Here is a 23,210-nt window from a genome sequence, read left to right on the forward strand (position 1 = left end):
ACGACGTCGTTATAACAATATTATGGATAGGACCGGCGCACAAAAACCGTCGACGGATACACTGATAACATTATACAGGTAATTGTACCTACAACACGGCGTTATAATTTGATATTGGTAAGTTCGCGTTTCTCGGGATTTTCGCTCGCACCGGTCATAACAATGAACGTTCACGGCGTCTAAATCGTCTCGGTCCGCATTTATCGCAGCACAACGTCTCTATGCGCATAAAGTAATCCTGTAAGACTGTGTACAGTCTATACGCCGTAATACTGTAACGGTAAAATCTATTTTATCTCGTAGTGAGTCGAAAGAAATGCGTCTGTATGTATATACATTTTAAATGTTATAACATAATATACGAACGTTATTCGAGGCTGTTTGTCGTCGGAATCTTGTACGAGCGATGCGGCTTCACGTCGTATAATACATCGTATATCGTAGGAGTAGTGTCGACTGATGTATGCCGAAATAATGTGCGTTTCGGTGTAAAATACTCTTTAATCAGGAACGCGACGGTCGAGTTTTGAGTTATTGAATTTGCAATAATATACATATGCATCACATTTATGGTATACGCGTCGAATGATTTATACGAACAATATCGCTGACCGTCCAGCTGCTGACACTGCGGACGCTTTGCTCGTTTAAATTCATGTGCGACGAGGAGATGACCGTAATAACTCATTAACGCCACTCGCATCCGCGGACGACATAATATAATATACGCACACACACACAAGCGTGCAAACGTATTATATATACAATATCACGGCGATAATAATATTAATCCCTCACACTTCTCTACGCAGCAACCCCTTTAGAATATCGTGATGCCGCGCTGCACCGATCCCGACCGCGATTTATAAATAACTCGGCGGCTACTGATGCAGTCTTGACCTCGGCGTGATGCAGTTAAATAATATTATACGATACTACGATGCACCGCATCTATTATTGCTTTACGTGTAATTATATCCTCCCAATGATAATAGCACACAATAACGCGAACAATTATTCTATATATATGTGTGTGTGTGTGTGTGTGTGTGTGTGTGTGTCATAAAAATGATATTATGTTGTGTACACTCGGTATTATCGTGCCATCGATATATCGATGTACACACGACGACGACGACGGTAATAATGTTATAAACGATAATTGTATATTATATTATATCATATCGTATCGTATAAATAGGACGCGGACGTTAATGGCCCTCGACGTTCACGGAACCGTATCCCGACAAACAATAACACGCGGGGAAAGAGATAACGCGTGTGCGAGGGATTGACGCGCGCGCGAGCACAACCCTTGTGTGTGATATTACAATATAACATATTATATAGGTATATACGGACGACAAGGCGCTATTCACGCGCATATAATAATATATGTATGGTAGTGAACGTGCACGAACGGTGTGTGCGCGTGAGAGAGAGACGGAAAAAGACAGTGAACAGGCCCCCGACCCTCTTCCTATCTCTGCTGCCGTCGACCCTTCTTTCCGTGTACGACACACACTCGCGCGCTGCACACTGCACAAAACGGCATCAGACAACATGTGTCAATGATGCGGGAAATTAAATAATTCCGAGAACGTGCGTGCGAAGGGCGGAAAATCGACGGGGACCCCGTAATAAATCAAACTCCGGTAAACTGTTGCGGGTTTTCTTAACAAAAACTAGACGCCGACAAAAGACGTACGGCCGCGAAACAATGCCCGACGGCCCCGTCCTACGATATTTTTTATTTATAAATACACATCACGTGTTTGTGATTATTAATTTACCATATATTATGATGTGCGCGCGATCAAAGTTTCTCGTGTACCTACGTTTTGCGTGTCGAGACGACGGCATAACGCAGGAAGGTGCCTCTGTGTATTGCGTATAAATAATTTTTATTATCGACGATTGTTATATTGGTACACCAATTACCCCACCTGCCTACCAGCAATTATAACATATACATAAACATTAACAGTGTCGTTATTATTACTGTATACCGTATAATGTATACAATCATCGGAATCGTTTCCCCGCCAAACAGTATAATATGTCAAATATGCAATGAGCACATGCTTACGAAGTTGACGTGGTCGGCGGTTACGACAACAATCACTCGCATTATTATTATTATACTTATTATAGCTTTCCTTACTATAAACTTTTTATGCATATCCTATATCCTATATAATATTGTATAATACACACATCACGGTAGATTCAGTACAGCGTGTGCGGTGCGCAAATATCGTACTGTCGAGGGAATTAATAAAAAAAAAAATAAACAAAAGTTTTCGAAGAACAAAAAAAAAGAAAAAAAACACTCGCAATATTTCGAAGACGACGTTCGATCATAAATAATAAATGGAAAAGTGGAGTTTAATTTGTACATCGGCCCGAGGGTGTCACGTGCTGCATACATATTATATAGTTGTTTAGGATAGGGACACAATATATGTATAATATGTAATTCCCTCGCTTTTGTCTTTCAGCCCTTCGCTTGTATAATTGGCAACATGATAAACACGTACAGTGTTATTTTTTTCTGTTTCATACGTCCACGAGGGGAACGTAATCTTATGAGTTATATCATAATATAATGTACAGATAACGGTCCGTGCGCGAAACGGCTATTTGTGAACAAAATATAAAAAAACCACCCCTCATAAAAATCTTGACAGTTCAACGTCTTTTTTTTTGATTTGGCACAAAGTCACGGTTTAGTGAACACTTGACGTTTTGCATACAATTTCAATACATCTGCAGTTCGCAAATACGGTTAAAAATTATAAATATAATAATTTGAATACGACAACGTCGACGGTTTTTACCTGTTTTCTTAGAAGGTACATAATATGTATACTGTATAGGTATACTTTTTTACTGTTCGCGATTTATTATGCAAAAAAAAAATATATAATAAGGACTCTGATTGGGGGGTCTCTTGCACAAGGTATGAGACACTCGAATTATCAACCAACCCCGAATTTCTTGCTCTCTCTCTCACCGCTCGTCAGCTTGAACTGTTTTTCCGGTCGTCAGGTCACGAGCAAACAAACAGAAAAAAAAACAACCGACTTCTGCTCTCTTCTCCAAGACCACTCGAGACGGAAAACGAATCGTTTTTCCGCTCCAGTGAAGTTTGAAAAGGCGGAGCTTGGTTGGCAGGTCTTGTCCAATTAGCCAAATGCTGGCCCCGGATCTTTCGTTTCGCGTGCGGTTACGAAGGCGTGGTTATATACTTTACCGACCTCGACTTCCACAGGGAAAACACGATATTATTTTATATACTTGCGGTCAGTTTCAAACAGCCTGCAGTCAACGTTTCGCTCGAATTTTCCACATAACCCTTATTTATATATAAATCGTTTAACGGTGAAATAAATAATAAAAATAATAACTACAGAGAAATAAAAGCAGACAAAGTATACACACAAAAAACGCCAAACTGCCAAAACGAAAAACCATAGTCAAAAACATCAAACACCAAATATTTCTCGTTCGGACTGAAATCGATTGTTCGCCGAATTCGGAGTATTTTATTATAAAGATGAAAATTACATCCAAAAATCTTTAGTTTCTGGGATACTTCAGAAAAGGCGATATTCAATATTAATCAATATTTGATTTGCTTTACAGCGAGTAGGTATCGATCGCAACAGTACACAAGACTAGCAGAGCTACATACTGCGGGGACTTTATCGTCAGGATTTTCGCACGTACAAATTGGATATTATTAAAACAACATTTTCTTCCAGTCTCTCGGTGCGGAGAGGGATCGTGGCAGAAGGTGAGGGTGGGTTGGACGGATGCATTCGGCGGAAGAGGAGAAAAAACCTTAGTCAAATCGACGCTACCGCCGCCACCGCGAGAGTTTTCCGTTACGTTTAACTGACAAATCAGCAACGACGCAACAGCCTCCACGCGCGTGAATTCCTCCGCGGAAATGATTGAGATGAATGGTGCCACGTCGCCTCCACAAATGGTAAAAACCCTCGCGATTTTAATAAATAACGCCTGTACACACATACAGATATATATATATACACGCCGATTTTTCATGAAATCATTCCGGGCCCGCGGATAACATCACGCTCCGAATGGTTTTTACAGATGTGTGAATGCTGATAACAGATGACGCTGAGGCAATATCCGCCGCCGAGTATAATATTATACTATATACTTTGATTGATGAAAAACCATTATTGCTGCGTGCGTAACGCGCACGCGCGCAGGCCGCACACATACCCGCCAACCCACCAACCCGCCGACTATTATATGCGTCGCACTGCCGCTGTTAGTTGATATATACGACTTCGTCATCATCGCTGTACATTCTGTAATATTATGTTATACCCAAGCATAGAAAAACAAACCAATTTTAAATTGTACGTAGGTATAATGAGTATGGGTTTTATTTTTATACTTAGGCATTTGTCGTATACACTTACGTCTTTGTCTAGAAAATTAATCGAAAACTGATTTTCTGTACCCGTTAACACGTGATCGGAAGACTTGCAATTATTATAAAATGTTATCCTGTGTCTCAGAAATACACGTTTTTCATTTCCCAATAAAATTACAATTCGCGAAATAATATTAATTGATAGATAAATATTATAAATACACTCAGCTGTGGTATTTGTGAACATTAATTGATCTAAAAATAGTGTACAATAATATTATGTGATCGACAATTAGTACGCGCAAAATAATGTTCCACTTGAAAACGAATTAGGTACGTGAAATATTATGTTAACAACAAAGGAGAGAAAAAACACCGATCATGCTCATCGCGACTATGAGCCGCAGTAAAGATAATAACGGATGACAAATAGGTATATATAAGAATTGAACAACCCGTAATGAATAATAATTAAAAATATACAAAGCGTTTGAACGACGAAGGGTGTTAATAACGTTTACACAGTAAAACGACCTATCTGTGGTTTTAGTTTTAAACGCATTTTAAAATGTACTGTAGTGTTATATTACACAACGCACTCGCATTAAGTACACGTACTTGCAGCTAGACGGGGGCAATCAAAATACGATTTTAAGATGTAATAAATACGCGTAAAGAACGAACAAAATATGAAAGACTACATTTCAGTATTCAGTGATATAATAATAAACGAAGAGCGCATTGTCAAATTTTGTCGAATCGTGTTCGGTTGTCCGCGCAACACTCGATTTAGCGATAAACGAGCGCGGTTGTCTGTGCCTAACTTGTACATTGTATAATGTAACACATAATAATATACACCTAACGACCTGTCTACGGTAAACTAACCATTTATACCTGTTAAGTCGAGTAAGCAACCAAGCGAGCGTGCGTAAGATCCGCGTTCGTGCGCGTGACGCGATAACAACACGTTTTCGGCGTTCTATTTAGCGTCGTCGACCGTACACTACGTCGGGCATTCGAGGGGGGCGGTGAAATGTGTGATGATAATAACGTACGTACCCGTAACCAGGTATACGACACACACGCTATTATTATTATTGTAGAGTCGTGTCGTTATCCACGAGCGCCGTCGTCGTATGTCGATGGGTTGTGGGGAAGGGGGTGAATTGGGCGGCGGTGCGATGGAAAGGAATACTCGGGTAGGTTTACTCTCCGGGGCGGCGGTTTAGCGTCTCGTCTCGTCGTCTTTACATACACGCCGTTGTCGTATATACATATTATACACATATATGCATGCGCGTGTATAAACAGGTGCGATTGTGTGAGAATACCTATACGTACAGCGTATAATATGGGTGTATACATATATATTATAACGCCGTGTTATGTATACTGCTGCAGCGGTGGTGTGAGCATACCTCGGAACAACCCATATGGCCGTGGTGGTACGCCGAAAATCGCGTCAAGAAATTATCTCTCGACATTCCTGCATCCGAACGAACGCCGCCGCATAATAACATAGATTATCGCGGGGATTTCACCATAATGAAAAATATTATATTATTATTATCGATGCGCGCCCGGGCAGAATATAATAAGCGTATGTGTACCAGCGTATGTATAATAATATATATAAATGATATAATATAGTCGCAGTAGTCGTCCTCGTCGTGGACTTCAGTGTAAACCCGGACCGCCCGTCGGGGGCAGATGATACCGACCATAAAATTCGATCAGTTCACACCTCGGCCGTGGGGACAATGCGTTCGCGGACATTAGGCGGTCGGATTGTGTGTGTGCGTGGCTGTATAATGCGAATATATTGTGTGATACGTACATACATGGATAGATACCTACTACCAGCGGCATATTATATAATGTATACAGCGTACGCGCATTATCCGCAGGGCTCAATGCGCCGTGGCGGTGATAATAATAATATGTGTTATAAGCGCTGCACACAGACAAGCCACAGACGAAAATACATATAGGTGGCGGCGAATTTTCCGGTTGACCGGGCGGACAAATTTTAATGAACCAAAAACGAGACGAGTGCTCGTCGAAATCTGCACAATGACAATATACACAACGTGTATATAGGTCGTTTATACATATTATAATAATCTGTACGGGGTGTCTCGTCGTATGCGCGTATACAGCGTTTGCACCCCGCCGACAACATATTTCGATTTTTGAACCGTAATAATATGATTGTGAAATATGATTTTAGACTGTACTAGTGATTTGGATTTACATAAACTCGAAAAAAAAAACAATAATAATTGTAGACGGATACACATGAACCTAAGTTTATAGATTTGAAGGTTGGACGAGAGGAGGTTAATATATATAATAAATAATAAATAACATAATGATATCGTGTATGACGTTGCACATCACTTAATATCAACAAAATACGAACGTCGGCTACAATATAAGGGACCCGTGAAAACATTCGTTGATGGTATTTCATCTATTGTTTTGCGTGTATATAATGTTATATATTATATTGGTTATACCTGCGTGGAAAACAGACCTATGCAAAGACATCGGTAAAACGCGACTGGTGGCTATGTATGTTATTGAAAAGGGATCGAACCGACAACAATCGGAGGTTTTATACTTAAACTCTCTCTTTTACTCAGGCGATCACCAAGTCGGGGTGAATGGCAAACGGGGGCGGCCTATATACACGGCTTATATATTATATATATTCATCTCGGCGAAGCGTTCGCACGTATCTTATTATACGCGTACACACATATTATATTCGCGTATATATATATATTCTATCGGTTATACGTATGCGTGTGTGTGTGCGAGTGTGATGTGAAGCTAATCTCGCGGAGATCCCCTGCGGGGTCATCCGACACCTCGACGACATTATATTATATCCGTCGATTCGTCCCTTCGACAACTGTCAGAGTGTGACGTTTCTTTTTTTGTCACTTCGCACCTTTTGTGCGTGTGCCCGCGGCGATAGTTTCCGTTGGCGGCGCGCGTTTTCCGAGATCTAGCATATTTTTTTTCACAATATTTATCGCACTGCTACAGTTATATATATATATAATACATCACATTCCCTTTCGTCCCGCTTGATGGTGTTTACTGTTATTTACTGTATATGACTATAGGTTTGGGCGCGAGAGGAGAATAAGAAGAAGACAAAATATATAAAAGGGGGACCGAAATTACTAGTATAATATACGGTTACCGACAACGATCTGTTGCGAAAGAAACGTGCGATTTTTTTACAACAGTTTTTATTTTTTTTTCCAATATAATATATTATTGTTATTTGTGTAGTTTGCACGTCACTCACCTCCCAGGCGAACCGCAAGTCCACCGGCTTCGGGCCCCATTTGCCTAGGAACGGTCCGTACTTGACGCCTTTGGAGAGCTGGGTTTTGGTCCATACGCCGCCCGCGCCCGCATTCCGCAACTCCAAGTTGTACGGCATGGCAGCTGCGTTGGCCGGAAGCTCGAAAAAGCTGAAACTGCTGTTCAAACCCGCGCCAATAATGCCAACGCCTTCGTCGACAGCCGCGATCTCGTCTTTTTTCCCGTTGTTGTTGTTGCTATTTGCGCTGCTGCTACGGCTCCGGCAACCGTCGCCGACGACAACGTCGCCACCGCCGCTACTTTCGCTGGACAACGAACGCTCGTCGTCGCTCCGACCGGCGTCCGTGTCGCCACCGCCGCCACCTCCATCGTCGCTACTGCCTGCGAAAACAGTAAAAGAGTTTCGTTAATATTTCTTCCGATAATCATACATATACATTATACACATTATACGCATGAAGTCCCTCCAATAAAAGAGGTAATATAAATCGTACATTTATCAGGGCTCGAACTTTATATAATTGCTCGTATAATTTCAATGTATAACTATAAGTACCTTTCACTTTTGTCGTAATAAATTACCTTTTTATCATTTTAAGTTTACCTCAAAATGTTATCAATTTTTTTCTCTAAATAAAGTCCTAAAATAATTATTTTATGTACAGCATAAAGGACAATTACCTATAATATTTAAATTAAATATAAAATATTTATTAAACAATTTAAAACCCGTTTTTTTTCAATGTATATTTTTTTATTTTTTAGAGTATTTTTCAATGAAATAATTATACATTTAAGAATTTAATTAATTCAAACATTACACATATAGTATATGAAAATTGTATGTTGTATTTATAATGTTATACCTTTGAATTATTGTTTTACATAATATATAACGCCGATACTACGGCAGTTGCGGCAGATCGAATGTCAAAACAGTAAGCATCGTGGTCTTATAAATAGATTTATCGATCAAATAGTATACCTATTAATATATTATTATTCTATATGCACTTGCGCGTATTGTATTTCTGGAAAATTCTGCGAATTTACGAAAATTACATTAACCATTGGTGAGCTCTGCGTTAACCGATATTTTAATGGGATTCAATTAAAGTAAATAAGTATGTATATTCTCGAGAAATATGCGTGTTTTTACTAAGAAGCTATGAAACGTGTAATTTTCGAATGATTAAAAAAAATATTACATCCATAAACCTGACATCAAACCACGTTATGTTACATTATTTATATAATATATGTATACTGTTTAGTATAATTACAACTTAATTCATATACACAGTTAATATAAAGAGCATTTGAGGGAGTTTTTACGAAAAAAATTCACAATAATTACTTCCAAACACGTTTCTATACACAAACTATCCATCTATAAACGCGTACAACAATGTTAGTGAGGTATACATATGAAAGCCGTTGAATTTCATAGTGTGCAGTGTGCACGTGACAAACATCGAGGGACGCATTAAAGCTGGTAGTGTATATAAAAACGTGAAGGTGAATAATACTTTAATGTATACGATATATTGTAAATTGTAATGCAATATTATTTTATATTGTAACGAGCGAAATATAACGATAATTGCTAAAGGTCATGAAAAGAAAACTTTTTAATAACGAAATGTGTACCTACCTATATAATTTTGGGCAAATATACTATTACTGCTGCTTTAGTTCAGACATCTGTATCACATTATACGCATATAAATTTAATATCATATTATTATGTTTATAAGTTATATATCCGTTTTGACTTGGGACGCAACACAGTCGTTGTGCACACAAGCAGCTCGTAGTTAGGTCTTGCGTCATACAAGACATCATAAATGACGGGCAATCTCTATCTTGGGGTTTTTGTATAGCATATTCAAGGTCGACAGTACAAATATTTGTACAAATCATCCCCGCGCCGATTTATTGCCTTGGGATCAACAACTCGTTGACGACATTGTTTAATAACACTCTATTGCGGTTTCAAAGATTGTACAACAAGGTCGAAGTAAGGGATATTGTTGTGTTTTTATTTCTATTTTATTTTTACAGCCAAATCCCCTAAGAGACATGATGTTTGGACACCGGTCGAGATTAAAAGAGGCAAACACCGTCTGTCCCCTGTCTAATCGTGTAGGATTTCTTTCTTATCACTACCCGAGCACTCGACAGCTTTAAGGTCTAGTCAAGACATAAAAAAAAAAAAAAATACTGCAATACTAAAAATAATATCGTAAGTGTTTTTCAACAGACGTAAGATATAATACATTATTACATGATTTTCATATACTACGATATTTTACCCAAAAATTAAATAAAATGCTCGACAAAATTATAGTAATAATTGACCGTCTCTTATCTAATTATTTAGATAATTTATACATTTATACATGTAATAAAAATCACTTATAATTAAAATAAATAAATAAAATATATTAGTTGTACAGTATTTTGTCTTCTACATTCGATCGGGTAGGTAAGCACTTAAAAATCTATTTAGATTGTATTATGTAGAATAGAACAATTTTAATTATATTATATAAACAATGATATTTTTTAATATATCATACTATATTTACATAGTGATATTGAATAAAAGCTTTATAGATTTGGAAACAATAGTTACACGACCCTTACGAATCGCGGTGCATAAAACAACATTTGTTATTTTTTTTACTTGATTACGATTTTGTGACGCATTCGATGACTAAATAAATTACGATATGAGTTATCAAAATTGTTTACATTTATCGGAATCAACAGAATCACAACATTACCGCGAACTTAAAGATGCTGAACACGCTATGTATATATCGTATCCAAACGTACATAATATATAATATATATATACACATAAAAAATGAACACATAAATATTGCATTCTCCCGATAACTATATAATTACAGTGATTATTATCGTAACGACAACTAGGTTACCGTAGAATAATAAAAAGTCAGGCTCGTTAATGGCGTTTTAGCTCGTTTAATATACGGTCATACGGTAATATTATATTGTATATATATATATATATATGTTCGTGTATAATAGCAGTACGCGAAACGAGTGTTCAATGGGAACCAAGTAACACGATGAATGGAAATACTTTGGAAAATAACGTATAATAAGTATTATAGTAATCGATCGTACAAACGTTATCGTGGTTATTTCTAAGTAATCGAATCGATATGAGGAAATTTACCTATTATTATTCCTTTGATCACCGGTAAACTATTCGCGTAATAATTAATGATAGTAAAAATAATAAATATTAAATATTATACTATAAAAAAGATTTACTCAATGTGCCAATCCATCAACCGACTGCACCTATTTTATTGAGACTTAAACGTAAAACTTGCAATCCAATTGTTGTCAAATAACAATATAAACACGTGCGATTTTGTAACGCATTAAATCTGTAACTTGTATCATTAAATCAACGATCTAAATTTTTCGGAAACACACGAATTGCATGTATAATGTGTATATTTTCTCGTTTTAATATGAATGTAAAATAATATATTATAATAGACATAATATGACATATTTATCAATAATATTGTACGTAAATACATGATGTATATTAAGATATATATATATATATAGGCGAAAACAACAAGAACATGATAATTGATAATATTTATATCTCAATTAAACAATGTAATATACATTAGTACATTACAATCATTGTATGTATAATAATTTTTGTGTGTAAACAAAAGCTAATGTTATGAGATTACATTCAATTTGAATGCTTAGCGTGAATCATTGAAGAACAGTCAATCATTGGACCGTGTGTAGAAAAGTGAATGTAATATATGCCTATACACCATGTTAATACATTATGTTACAGTACATGCTCACGTGGGCTACATAATATTATAATATCATTGATTTTATAGCAAATTATTATAAAATCAATGATACCATATAGACATTATAGACGAGTAAAATGGTTGTCGAATCGAAAATGCGTTAATACTTATTTTAAATTATCACGATACGTCACGATATTATAATGAAGTTTTGACGTTTTTAAAGCGCACGTTTGAACTTTGCTCCCCTGCGGCTATTACGTGGGGTAATTATTTTTAAAGTGTTGATTTTTATATTTTCCTATCGTCTCCCATGAATTGGTGTTTTCAATATTTTGACGGATCTTTACGGCCCGCGTCCGTTACGCACGAGGGGACCATGTTTGTGGTAGAGTGTATATACTCTGTTACGTACGTGAAATTGTCTCATGTAAACCTGTTCAGTGTGTAAGAACCGTCGGAATCGTATAATATATAAATCGCATGTGCTAGGGGACTATTATATTATTGAGACTTACGTATCGAGGTTTCACGGTGTATAGATATTATACTCCCTAAAAATATAAGTAAGCGGTAAAAAAAATTGTCAAGCATTATATATTCTTTTTTTTTACAACAATATGTATCACATATACCTACACGCGTTATTTATACGGTTTAAAGTAAAATTTGATCCAACTACATATTCAGAAAAGGTTTTTCACACGACAAATATCAATAAAATATATAATATATACATTGGGTTTATTTAATACCTTATAATATGATAACATAGGCTAGTGTTTTATACTTGCAGACATTTTTCTAAATATGATTCACAAAATAATTATATTGATTTGAATAAAAATATAAAAAAAAACATACGTAGAACATAGCCTTTTAGGTATTTTTAAATAAAATCATGCGGGTGAATGTGTATATCATTATATGATATCTTATTATTCAATAATATCAATTATTATAGTTTTTTTTCCGTGGTTATTTTAAATAATTATTTTGCACGTATACATATTATATCATATAATTTTTTAGTTTTTATTACAACTACTAGTTATAACTATTTATGAATATTTTTTTAAAACCTAATTAATCATTTTTCTTTTATTATCCAATTAGTAATATTATAAATATTATCAAAACAATAACATCTTATCTATAGATATTTATAAATATTATACTAATTTACTTAATAGTTTTAAACTATAAATATAGTACCTATATTAAATGACATCTACAGACAACTGTACATAGCTAGAGGACTAATTAATATTCACTTAAATTGCATGTTTAAAATTTAAATGAATCTAAGTATAATGTTCCAATGTGTATGAAAATTACAGTGATCGTAATACTATTATATAATTTTAATGTATCGGAACTCGGAAGTGCAGGAATTTAGTTATTCTGTTTTGATAAAATAATAACATAATAGTCCCGACACGGGTCGTCTGTAGCAGGTCTAACCTATACGGGCTGTACGAATATAAATGTTATTATTTTAGAAACTCTAATTGTCTATTTAGACATTTATCACACAATTCTTCGTAAGAAATGACCGTACAATATATGTTCCGTTTAGATTGATAATTCATGTGAAAAAACCTAAAATATAATATTAGATTCTCTCTATACAGTATACATGGAGAATCACTAACGGATCTAGATAATAATATACGAGCTTCGAATACTCACTTAATTAGGTATGAACAATATTAATAAGTAATAACCATATAGATACGTTTCATTTATGTATAAACATATAATATGTTTAATTTTAACATTTAAATTTTAAATTTAACATTAATGATGTTCGCTATTATGTCTGTATAAAATAATATTATATGTTGTATCAACTAGACTAATTAAATAATAACAATAATTAGGTCTATTTATAAAACACTATTAAAATAATCAATAACTAAATCAACAAGTTCCTAATAAATATAATATAAAAGAACTGAATACGGGAATCATTACAAGACGTCAATGAGTAATTAGAAATTATAACAAATCGATACCTATGTATATTGTGTTTTATCGAAAATCAAGACAAAATAATATGTTATTTATACTATTAGGTACATAAACAAGCCGTGTACAATACAAATAGTTAAACGTTAAAAATCCATATAGCTATCTAATAATAAGTACGTCATTATTATGGTGTACCTATGATTATACTTTACAGGCACATCATAGAAGAATATACTGAATAATGTAACGTGTTAAAGAATTATACCGACATTTTAGATTACACATAATTATAATATGGACTCACCTCTACTCATGTCGACGTGGACGGGGTGGGGGGACGTCGAGTCATACACGAATGCTGGCTCCAAGAGCCTGCAGACGATTAACTCTCGATGTCACTGCAGAAACGAAAAAACAAACAACTCGCGTCCGATCCGAGGAGTGGTACCGCGTCGCGAATACTGCAGAGGAACGTGGACTGCGCGATCCGATAAATCGCATACGAAATAAATGATTATCGAACTAAATCGAATTATGCGCGTTGTTCAACTTATGATATCGTTTGTACATGAATATATGTCGACGAATAGAATAATATATAGATCGACGCGCAGAGTGCGATAAAGTCGTAATAACAATAGCGCTATGTAAGTAAATAAAATTATGATGGGTCGTTAAAAAACACACCGTCGCGTATGTTCTCGACGATAATAAAAATTAATAAATAAAAAAAAAAAAAATGAAAGAAACCGATGTAATGTATAACAGATCAACCGTCCGTGACGACTATACGACGACGACGGCGAATGATGATAGCGGCGGACGATGCGCGTTGCGTTCACCAGACCGCGAACCGGATCGTCGCGATCGGACTGTTGACTGCCGCGGCGGCCGGGCCACGAGATCGACGACGCCGAAGCTGTCCCCGGGGTTTGCGCCGACGACGGTGCGGCGGGGTGGGATGGGTCGGCGGTGTAATGCGATGCGCACGCACGCGCTTCCTTTGGGCGCGGGCCGGGACGTTCGCGCCCGCCGCCGTCGTGCACACACACATCGCTGCGGTGTATGTGTGTGTGTGTGTGTGTGTGTGTGTGTGTGTTTGTGCGCGTTTGTACGTGTGCGTGAGTGACTGATGGGCGGAGTCGGTTCCGGAGATCGTGGGCGGGGCCGGCACCCTGCCAGCTGCAATCGGCGATTCCCCACCACCGCGGCGGCGGTCTTCGTCGACGTCGTCGAAGCCGCCGCCGCCGCTCATCAACGGCGCTCATCGTCGCTCATCGCCGACGCGCGCGGTCATCCGCCGCGGCAGCGGTGGCGGCCGCCCTCATCCCTTCGCACGCCGACTCCGACCGCTCAACCGTTCCGCCGCGTCGACGGGAGTGTCTTCACCGCGCCGACCGGCCGCGGCTCGGATTTCCTTTTTATACGCGCTTAATTAATATTAAATTTCATTATTAATGCTTTGAATTTCGCAATCTGATAAATTAATATTATATTATCAGGTATATGTGCATGGGGTACCGTTATTATAATATTCCAATGTAGACATAAAAATACAAGATTCTGCACTGTTAGGTATATATTATCGAACATACTATTTCTACCTACTATATTACAAACGAGTATTAAACTATTCATATACGTATACACTTCTGCGAATGTTTTTTTTTAGTCCGAGTTTTTAATTACTTTGCTCTTTGTTTATTATTGCGGACGTCGATTTTTCTATAAATTAGTCTTAATTTATTATATATATATATTATCAACAACTCAAATGCTTAATGGTTTAATATAGGTTATATATATATGATTATATGAGAGTTCATTAGGACGACAGGTCGTCAGTAGTTTTCTGTAGTTACCTTTTTATTTTTCCAATATTAAAAAATATTATATTACATAATTATATTTCAATTCAATATAAAAAATTTGATTAATATTTACATGACTAGACGAGTGCCTTATTATTATCTACAGGTTGGTCCGAAGCGTAACTACTAACTGTATAGTTTTATAAATAATAATACATCTACACATATGCACCTACATAGGAAACGTAATGAAATATCGAACAAGTGGTTTTACTTCATATCATATAATATCATGTAAGTCATGTGTACAAAACAGAAAAAATTGTGTTAACTAAATATATGTATAAATACGCGAGACTTCAAAACGAATTCGAACAAAATTACGTCTATAATTCTGTAAAAATGAGATATTATAAACTGGACATTATTACACATACACGTTTAAAGTTTTTCTATATACCTACCTTTTTATTTATACTATACCTATTTATAGCTATCAACAAACACATATTGTTGACAAACTGTATAGTGCTAAATAGTGTATATATATAGTATATATTGGGATATTGTTTCATGGTTGTAAAAACTTTTGTAACTATACATGTAACAATATTATATTTGGATTATTATACTTTTTAACCACAAAAAACAATAAGTCGATTTTTAAATCGTTTATCATAACATAAAATATAGCTCTTGTTATAATATACATTTATACATATATAAATTATAAACACATTATAATACCATTATATATATATATACATATATCAACACTGTCTTATTATATATGTATATACAGAGTGTCCCAAAAAGAACGCTTTTTAAATTGGCTAAGAAAAACATTTTACATTCCAAACCAATACAAAAAAAAGATATATTGTACAGTTATAATAACTTCCGGTTTACGTATGGAAAATAATATCATTCGATTGTCTTCCCCTAACTTATCAGACAGATGTACGATCGAGAAAATTAATAATAACTACCTCTCATCAGTTCTCTCCAGTCTCTGGTGAGTTTCAGGAGGACTTCTTAACCTAACCGGGGCTCAGTTTTGTTCGGGAGCAGCGTCCCATCGAAGTAAGATACGTCGTATAGTAATCCGTAGTATATACGTAATAAGTCGTCACATATATTCGTCGCACCACTTTCGTTATAGATTGGTAATAGGTCTAAACGACCGACACACGTGTTTCAATTGATATTTGATCCATATGGTGACACTAGACAAAAATGATTACACAACAAAAAATCGGAATGATAGTAGATTAAAAAAATAACGAGAACACTGTTGTAAACATAAAAACAAAAAATGGCAACCAATTTCAAAAAAAGCTTTATTTTGGGACACTCTGTACATGCTGCTATATACATAGCTATATATCTACAGTTCATAGCTAACGCTCATCACTTTTTTCAAATGCATTTTTTACGATTACCTATACATAAGTTATAAAGTGTAACTTAGGTATTTTATTTTTCATGATACAGCTATATTTATTATATATACAGTCAAATTGCATACCAACTTAAGCTATGTATAATGTTATACGTTTAAACGTTTTCATCAGTATATATGTACTGCATATAATTAGGTACCTAAATAATATATTATATATATATATTGTAATTATAAAATAATAAAATATTAATATTAAACTATTAAAGTATCTATAAATTACTAATATATAATCTATATATTAGTAATTATATGAAAGCAAATAGTAAAATCAATATTTATGCTGCAGTAAATTATTTTTCTATTGTATTGTATTTTATTTTTACATTTAATTATATACCTGCAGCTTTTATAAAAATGTATACTTTAAATATTAATTTATATATAAACATAGTTTAATCCAGATAATTCATTCAAAATTTGTCTTTTTATTTAATACCAAATAAGTATAAGTGTAAGACTGTATAGGTAAATAATATTATGTTATATTATAATATAGGTATTACTACAAGCTCTGTATAAATTTACCTTCTATAATTATGTATATATATATATTATACATATAAACTAAATTATTTCCGTATATTTAGAAAGCTAATGGGTCACACGCTTATACATAAATACACGTGTACATTATACATATGCGTTTGTGTGTATATAGGAAAATGGTCGGTATTCTACACTTCTATAAAACATAAACAAGTATACCCACTATTTAATGCTAGAGTATAATATATAGGTATATTTTTTGACATTGCCCCTATGGCGTATATACCTAGCTTATTATCCCCTCATACATTAAAAATGTCTATATTATAAGCATTGACACTTACATAGTTACATCACATAGTTATTGTTATGTTTGTAATATAGCTATATAGTATATATGTCTATATATTATGTCATACAAAAATCTAAAATCTATAGTTGCAAATGACTACTGCAGCGGACCGTCTATATATTATATCTATTATATTCGCCAACTATAATTTAAGTGGGCTGTCCAAAATAAGCTCAAATTATGTGTATATAAGTATATACCACCACAACAATAATAATAATATAGGTACCTACAATATAGTACATATATTAGTATACATTATATCTTTTTTTTTATATGCTTATAATATAGCTATAGCGATATTTTAAAAGGGAACAAATCACGCATTTTCCTTTCCCACGACGACAACGTGTCCGGTCGATAATTTAGGGCCACCGTCACTTACTTATATAATGTATTATATATATATGATCTACTATAGTATACACATACGTACAAGTACTAAACGTAATAATATAAATTACTATCGGTCGTTTATTCTCGCGGACCAACGCCGCCACCGATGCGTTGTGTATAATATGTACTTATATATAATATATGTATGTGTGTGTGTGTTAATGTAGAACAACGAAAATCCGTTGAGGCCGGATGTCGGGGCTACCGGAAGTCATTGGCGCAGTAATAACATATATGCACACAAATCGCGCGGACGGTCCCCCGCGCGACTCCTGGGCGGCGATGACATGAAGGCAATTGTTATCTGGGGACCGCCCGGCGCTTTCATACGTCAATCCGATTCCGTCGTCGTCGTCTCCGCATGTGCGTGTGTATTCGGCAATATACTAATAGCGCATTTACACATATTTCTTCCATAGAGACAATCGACGACGACTTTTTTATTTCATTTCGTCTAACCTATACTATATAATACCAGTTTCGCGTTTTATTATCCGAGTGTATGCGCGTGTGTGTTCTGCAGTGTGTGCCAATACATCGCTTTCAGTTCGTTGACACTCCATGAATGCCTCTACCCCTTAACCCCCTTATATAAGTACCTATAGTTATACTGTATACTCGTATGTGTATTTTTACGAAACGCTAAAAAATACATTTCATATATAATATATATAAGCGTCGAATAATTGTACATATATATACACACACACACATATATATAGACACTATGCATATTATATATAAATATATATATATATATAATATCATATTTATTGATATTTTCAATAATCTCAGTCAATTAAAACTTTTCATTGCACATATTATCATTTCATGAATTTTTATCGTCTTATAGAATAATTCTATACGCTCTACATCGAGGTAACGTAGTTATATATATTATTAATATTATCTTTATTTTGAAATATTAATTATTTAGTTCATTAAATTCATGTCCCTGAATTTAAAGCATAATGCCACCACAATTATTAACATATATAGTTGTACATTAATCATATATAATATATACAAATAATTATCTATATAATATAATACTTCTATACTAGGTACATAATAATAACTTTGTTGTTTTACTTCATCTGCAGAAATAGTACCTATTTGTTTAATACAGAACACACTGTTGCAAACTTGTAGTATGTATATGGTGTATACATAGTATATTAGGTGTTTATTAGGCAAACGTGATGGTGAGTATCTAATGCATTTACTATATATATCATATATTATAACCATTATATAGGGTGAATATCAACAAGTATATAATATGTATAACGCTTAAGGCGCTTAAGCCCTTTTTCATTATAATAAGCGTCGTTTTAAACCCGAGTCACGAAAACTTGTGTGTTATGCATTTAACACGCATATACACGAAGTATCACTTATACATATAATGAGATTTATCGCTAGTACGGCGATGAGTACCTATATATATACGTTTACATATTATAATGAATATCTATATTAAACCGAATAGTAAGTATACGTATACGACTAAATCGCTACTTTCGTGTCATCGTTTCGATACAACAGCTGTTGTTTACGGTGGCGAAAAGCTGTTTGACGATTTTAATCGGTGTAGCGTAGAAATATATATATATATATATATTTACGAAAAACGTGTACCTATAGCTATCTATAAAAGGAAAAAACAAATTGCCAATAAGATTTAAAAAAAATCTATTTACAGAACTATAGTTTTCAAAATACGTATAATACATATATAAGTAAATGTATATAAAGCTGCATCGTTCGACTACACGTTGCGTATACGCCGCGTAAAATAGATTTTAATCGAGCGGTGCAGGTCCAGAAAACTGAAGATTCGTGGTGACGACGGTAGGTAAGTGTAACGTCGGCGGCGAGCGTCGTGTGGTAAATCGCTAGCCGATCGATATTCGCGACCTTTTCGCCACGCCCTGGATAGGTAACCTGCAGCAGCTATATATATATATATACGCATACGTTTCGTGTTGCATCGCGGGCTTTTAAGTTTTATTCGTATAGGAAGTTTTGTAATTCACATTTAAGTTTTATTTATAATCCCTCGACGTTTGTCCCCTGCGACGACTTTACATATATATATAAAGGTACCTCCGTGTTTTTGTTATTACTTATTATGCTATTATTGTGATTGCATTGTTATATATTTTTTTTTCTGCTCGTCCCCGCGTGTACCCGTCGCGAAGTCGCAGAGTCGTAAGACGAGCGCAATATGTACACACACATATACAAAAACTCGCACAACACATATCTCACGTGTTGTACAATATACGTCGTATAACGGACACAACGTTTATATTATATATCTGTTGCACCGCAACGGTGACAACAATTGCGCTAATCAAAAAGGCATTCACGGAGACGGGCGACGGACGGACAACGAACATCACTATCCGCGTGTGACATACCTACACACATACGCGCGCGCGTACGTATAGGCCGCATCGGGTGTACATAACATAATATAATATGCGCAAGGTAATACGATACCTGACACGACACTGTACGTCATATAAACACCGCGACATCGTCTCGCCGTTGTCGTCGTAGACACATAATATACGAGTGTATATATATATATATTATATAGGTATACCAATACACCGCGTTACGTATAGCAGTGTATACATGTATATATAAATAGGTATACCTATACAAAATAATAATAATATACACAGAAGTCGCGTCTGCACTATAATAATATGTTCGTTGCGATGATCACACGACGAGAGGGTTATACCACTTATATACCTGCAGCTATATATATTAAGTCCGTATATAGGCTCTTACACTCGACCCGTGTATATATATATATAAAAGAAACGTGTGTTTTTCTCATGAAGTCACGACGACTTCGCGGGTCCACAACGGGGGTTACTGGTCTATGTATATATATTTGGTGCGGCGTGTACGACACTGCACCCGTCGCACATATAACGTCAACACAGATAAGTACCGCCGGCCCGCGGTTTATTGTACTTGTGAAACAGATCGGAAGCGCTCGTATGTTTTACGTCATTGTGCGGAACGCAGCGGAGATCTCTCCAATAACAATAATAATTACTATTGAATTGCACAAGCTGCAAAAAAAAAATAAAAAATAATAATAATAAAAACCGCCGAATAATAGCCGAGCGCTACTACCTCGCGAGTCCTCCCCCCACCCCTACAACCCTTCCCCGAAACGCCGAAATCCCCACCCGCCGAGATGATCGACGTCGACCGACATAACGGATTTTTAATGAATCGTTTTGAGACGCGTGATAACTGACTTCTGTGGATAATATTGTTAAGCGTATAATATTGCAGACGCGCGCCACGCAAACGTCGGGCAGGAATACTATAGTACTTATACTTATACTTATACTAGGTACAAAGTTATATTATAATGCCGATTAATATTTAGACATTATATGATAAATTTACGAATATTATTTAAAAAAAAAAATTAAATTCATATCATAAATAGTACATACCGAAGTACACACATATTATATAAACATGAGATGGGTGACGCGAAGAAGCGGGAAGTAGGTAGATATAATGTCGCAGTCGCTATACTTTCGGGGGTGCGGTGGACACGTGCCATTGTGCGAGAAAAGTTTCTATTTTTCTCCTCCTGGTGTATATACCTAATATATATATAACGACTGGCAACGGCGGTTCCGTGAACGCCACAAGGGACGCGGTATTTTTTTTCACTCGATTTTTTCTTCTTTTTATTTTTATTTTTCAATCCGCTTGGAATTGACTTTCGCGATTGAAAAATCTCCCGGTACTTTTATTTATACACAGTGCCTATATATATATGTGTGTGTATGTGTGCGTGTGCATGTGTGTTTGTGTATATACATACACCGCCGACCGATAAGGTCAGCGCGGCGGCTTTTGTAAAGAATCACGGGCAATAAATGACCCCTCGTCTCGCACAGAAGCTGCAACTAGCATATGTATGTTTTAGATACATGTGGATTTAAAGGATCTTATCTCGGAAAAGGGACGATGATTTTAAAGTCCGGCGTGAACCCGTGTGATTCACTGTTTGCAGGATTTTTTTACAGAGCAGTTCACACCCCCTTTTTTCATTTTCAATTGGGTCACGCAGACAATCAATTTCACAAAAGTATTTTGAATTACGTGTCCCTCGACGAATATAGCTGGGAAATCCATTTGAAAACAGGCTATATTTACTCGAGAATAAACATACGCTTTATCAAGTAAACATGAATTTTAATGAAGTATTATGTTTTAGGAACATCGTGTATTTATTTTATTACAACTATGCATAAGCCACATCCCAAACTGATAAATAGTGCTTCTTGTTGATTTTCATGATTTACAAAAAAATTGGAGGCACTACTATTTTTTTCCCTTACCCAGTACAAGTTTTTCTGTCAAATTTTTATATATTTCTGCACTTTCTTCTAACAATTTCACTCCAATTAAAGCTGTTCTTAATTGTGTCCTCGATATAGGTTTAACAATTTAAAAACTGATAGGCTATTTTACGTATTAATTTATTATTAATTCTCGTTTATTTCTTTTCGAATAATGAAACATAATAATTTTTATATGTACCTGGTACATGGTATTTTAATTACGTATATTTAACGTTATTGCAATTTATCATAAAACGTGACGCAACCTCTTATAAATATATAATATCCTTAAATTGATACATTTATATTTTTATAATATATGAATAGGGCTCTATTTATTTTTATTTTATATACATCGCTAGATAAACAATACATTCATTTCTAGATAACTAGACTAAGTACCTCACCAATGCAATATCAATTAATTTTTTTTTAAATTTAGTGCAGATGTTGATTATTATTTATTAAAACAATTGTTCAAAAATATAAGTTAAAAAATTGAAAAACTTTAAAGCATTGGTTTTAATCTTCACTTTGTTGTTAATTTGTAACCAACAATATATTTTGAAAATTGAAAACTTAATCTTGTTTTAACCTAATAAAACATTTTAACATACTAATTGCTTACAATTAGTACAATTTTAGAGAGTTCAAGTCCTGTTATGATAATAGTCTTTGTTGAATAAATTATTGTATTTCTGGTGTTTTCTAGTATAGATTCCAATAAACTTCGAGACGTATTT

The 23,210-nt window shown here is 35.1% G+C and overlaps 1 protein-coding gene across 2 annotated transcripts in view; it reads right to left on the reverse strand.

Moving 5' to 3' along the window:
• The window catches only part of LOC113554894 (PR domain zinc finger protein 16-like), a 102,656-nt gene that overhangs the window by 18,206 nt on the left and 61,240 nt on the right, over positions 1-23,210 (reverse strand). The window contains exons 1-2 of one of the 2 annotated variants that reach the window (XM_026958991.1): positions 13,865-14,418; positions 7,740-8,140 (exon numbers count right to left, since the gene is read on the reverse strand). In XM_026958991.1, the coding sequence (XP_026814792.1) occupies positions 7,740-8,140; positions 13,865-13,874 (411 nt within the window). In that variant the 5' untranslated portion in view covers positions 13,875-14,418. Of the gene's footprint in view, positions 1-7,739; positions 8,141-13,864; positions 14,419-23,210 lie in introns of those variants that run through there. The other variant, XM_026958984.1, reaches the window with a different exon arrangement.

This window comes from Rhopalosiphum maidis, chromosome 4 (assembly GCF_003676215.2).
Source record: "Rhopalosiphum maidis isolate BTI-1 chromosome 4, ASM367621v3, whole genome shotgun sequence".
Lineage (NCBI taxonomy): Eukaryota > Metazoa > Arthropoda > Insecta > Hemiptera > Aphididae > Rhopalosiphum > Rhopalosiphum maidis.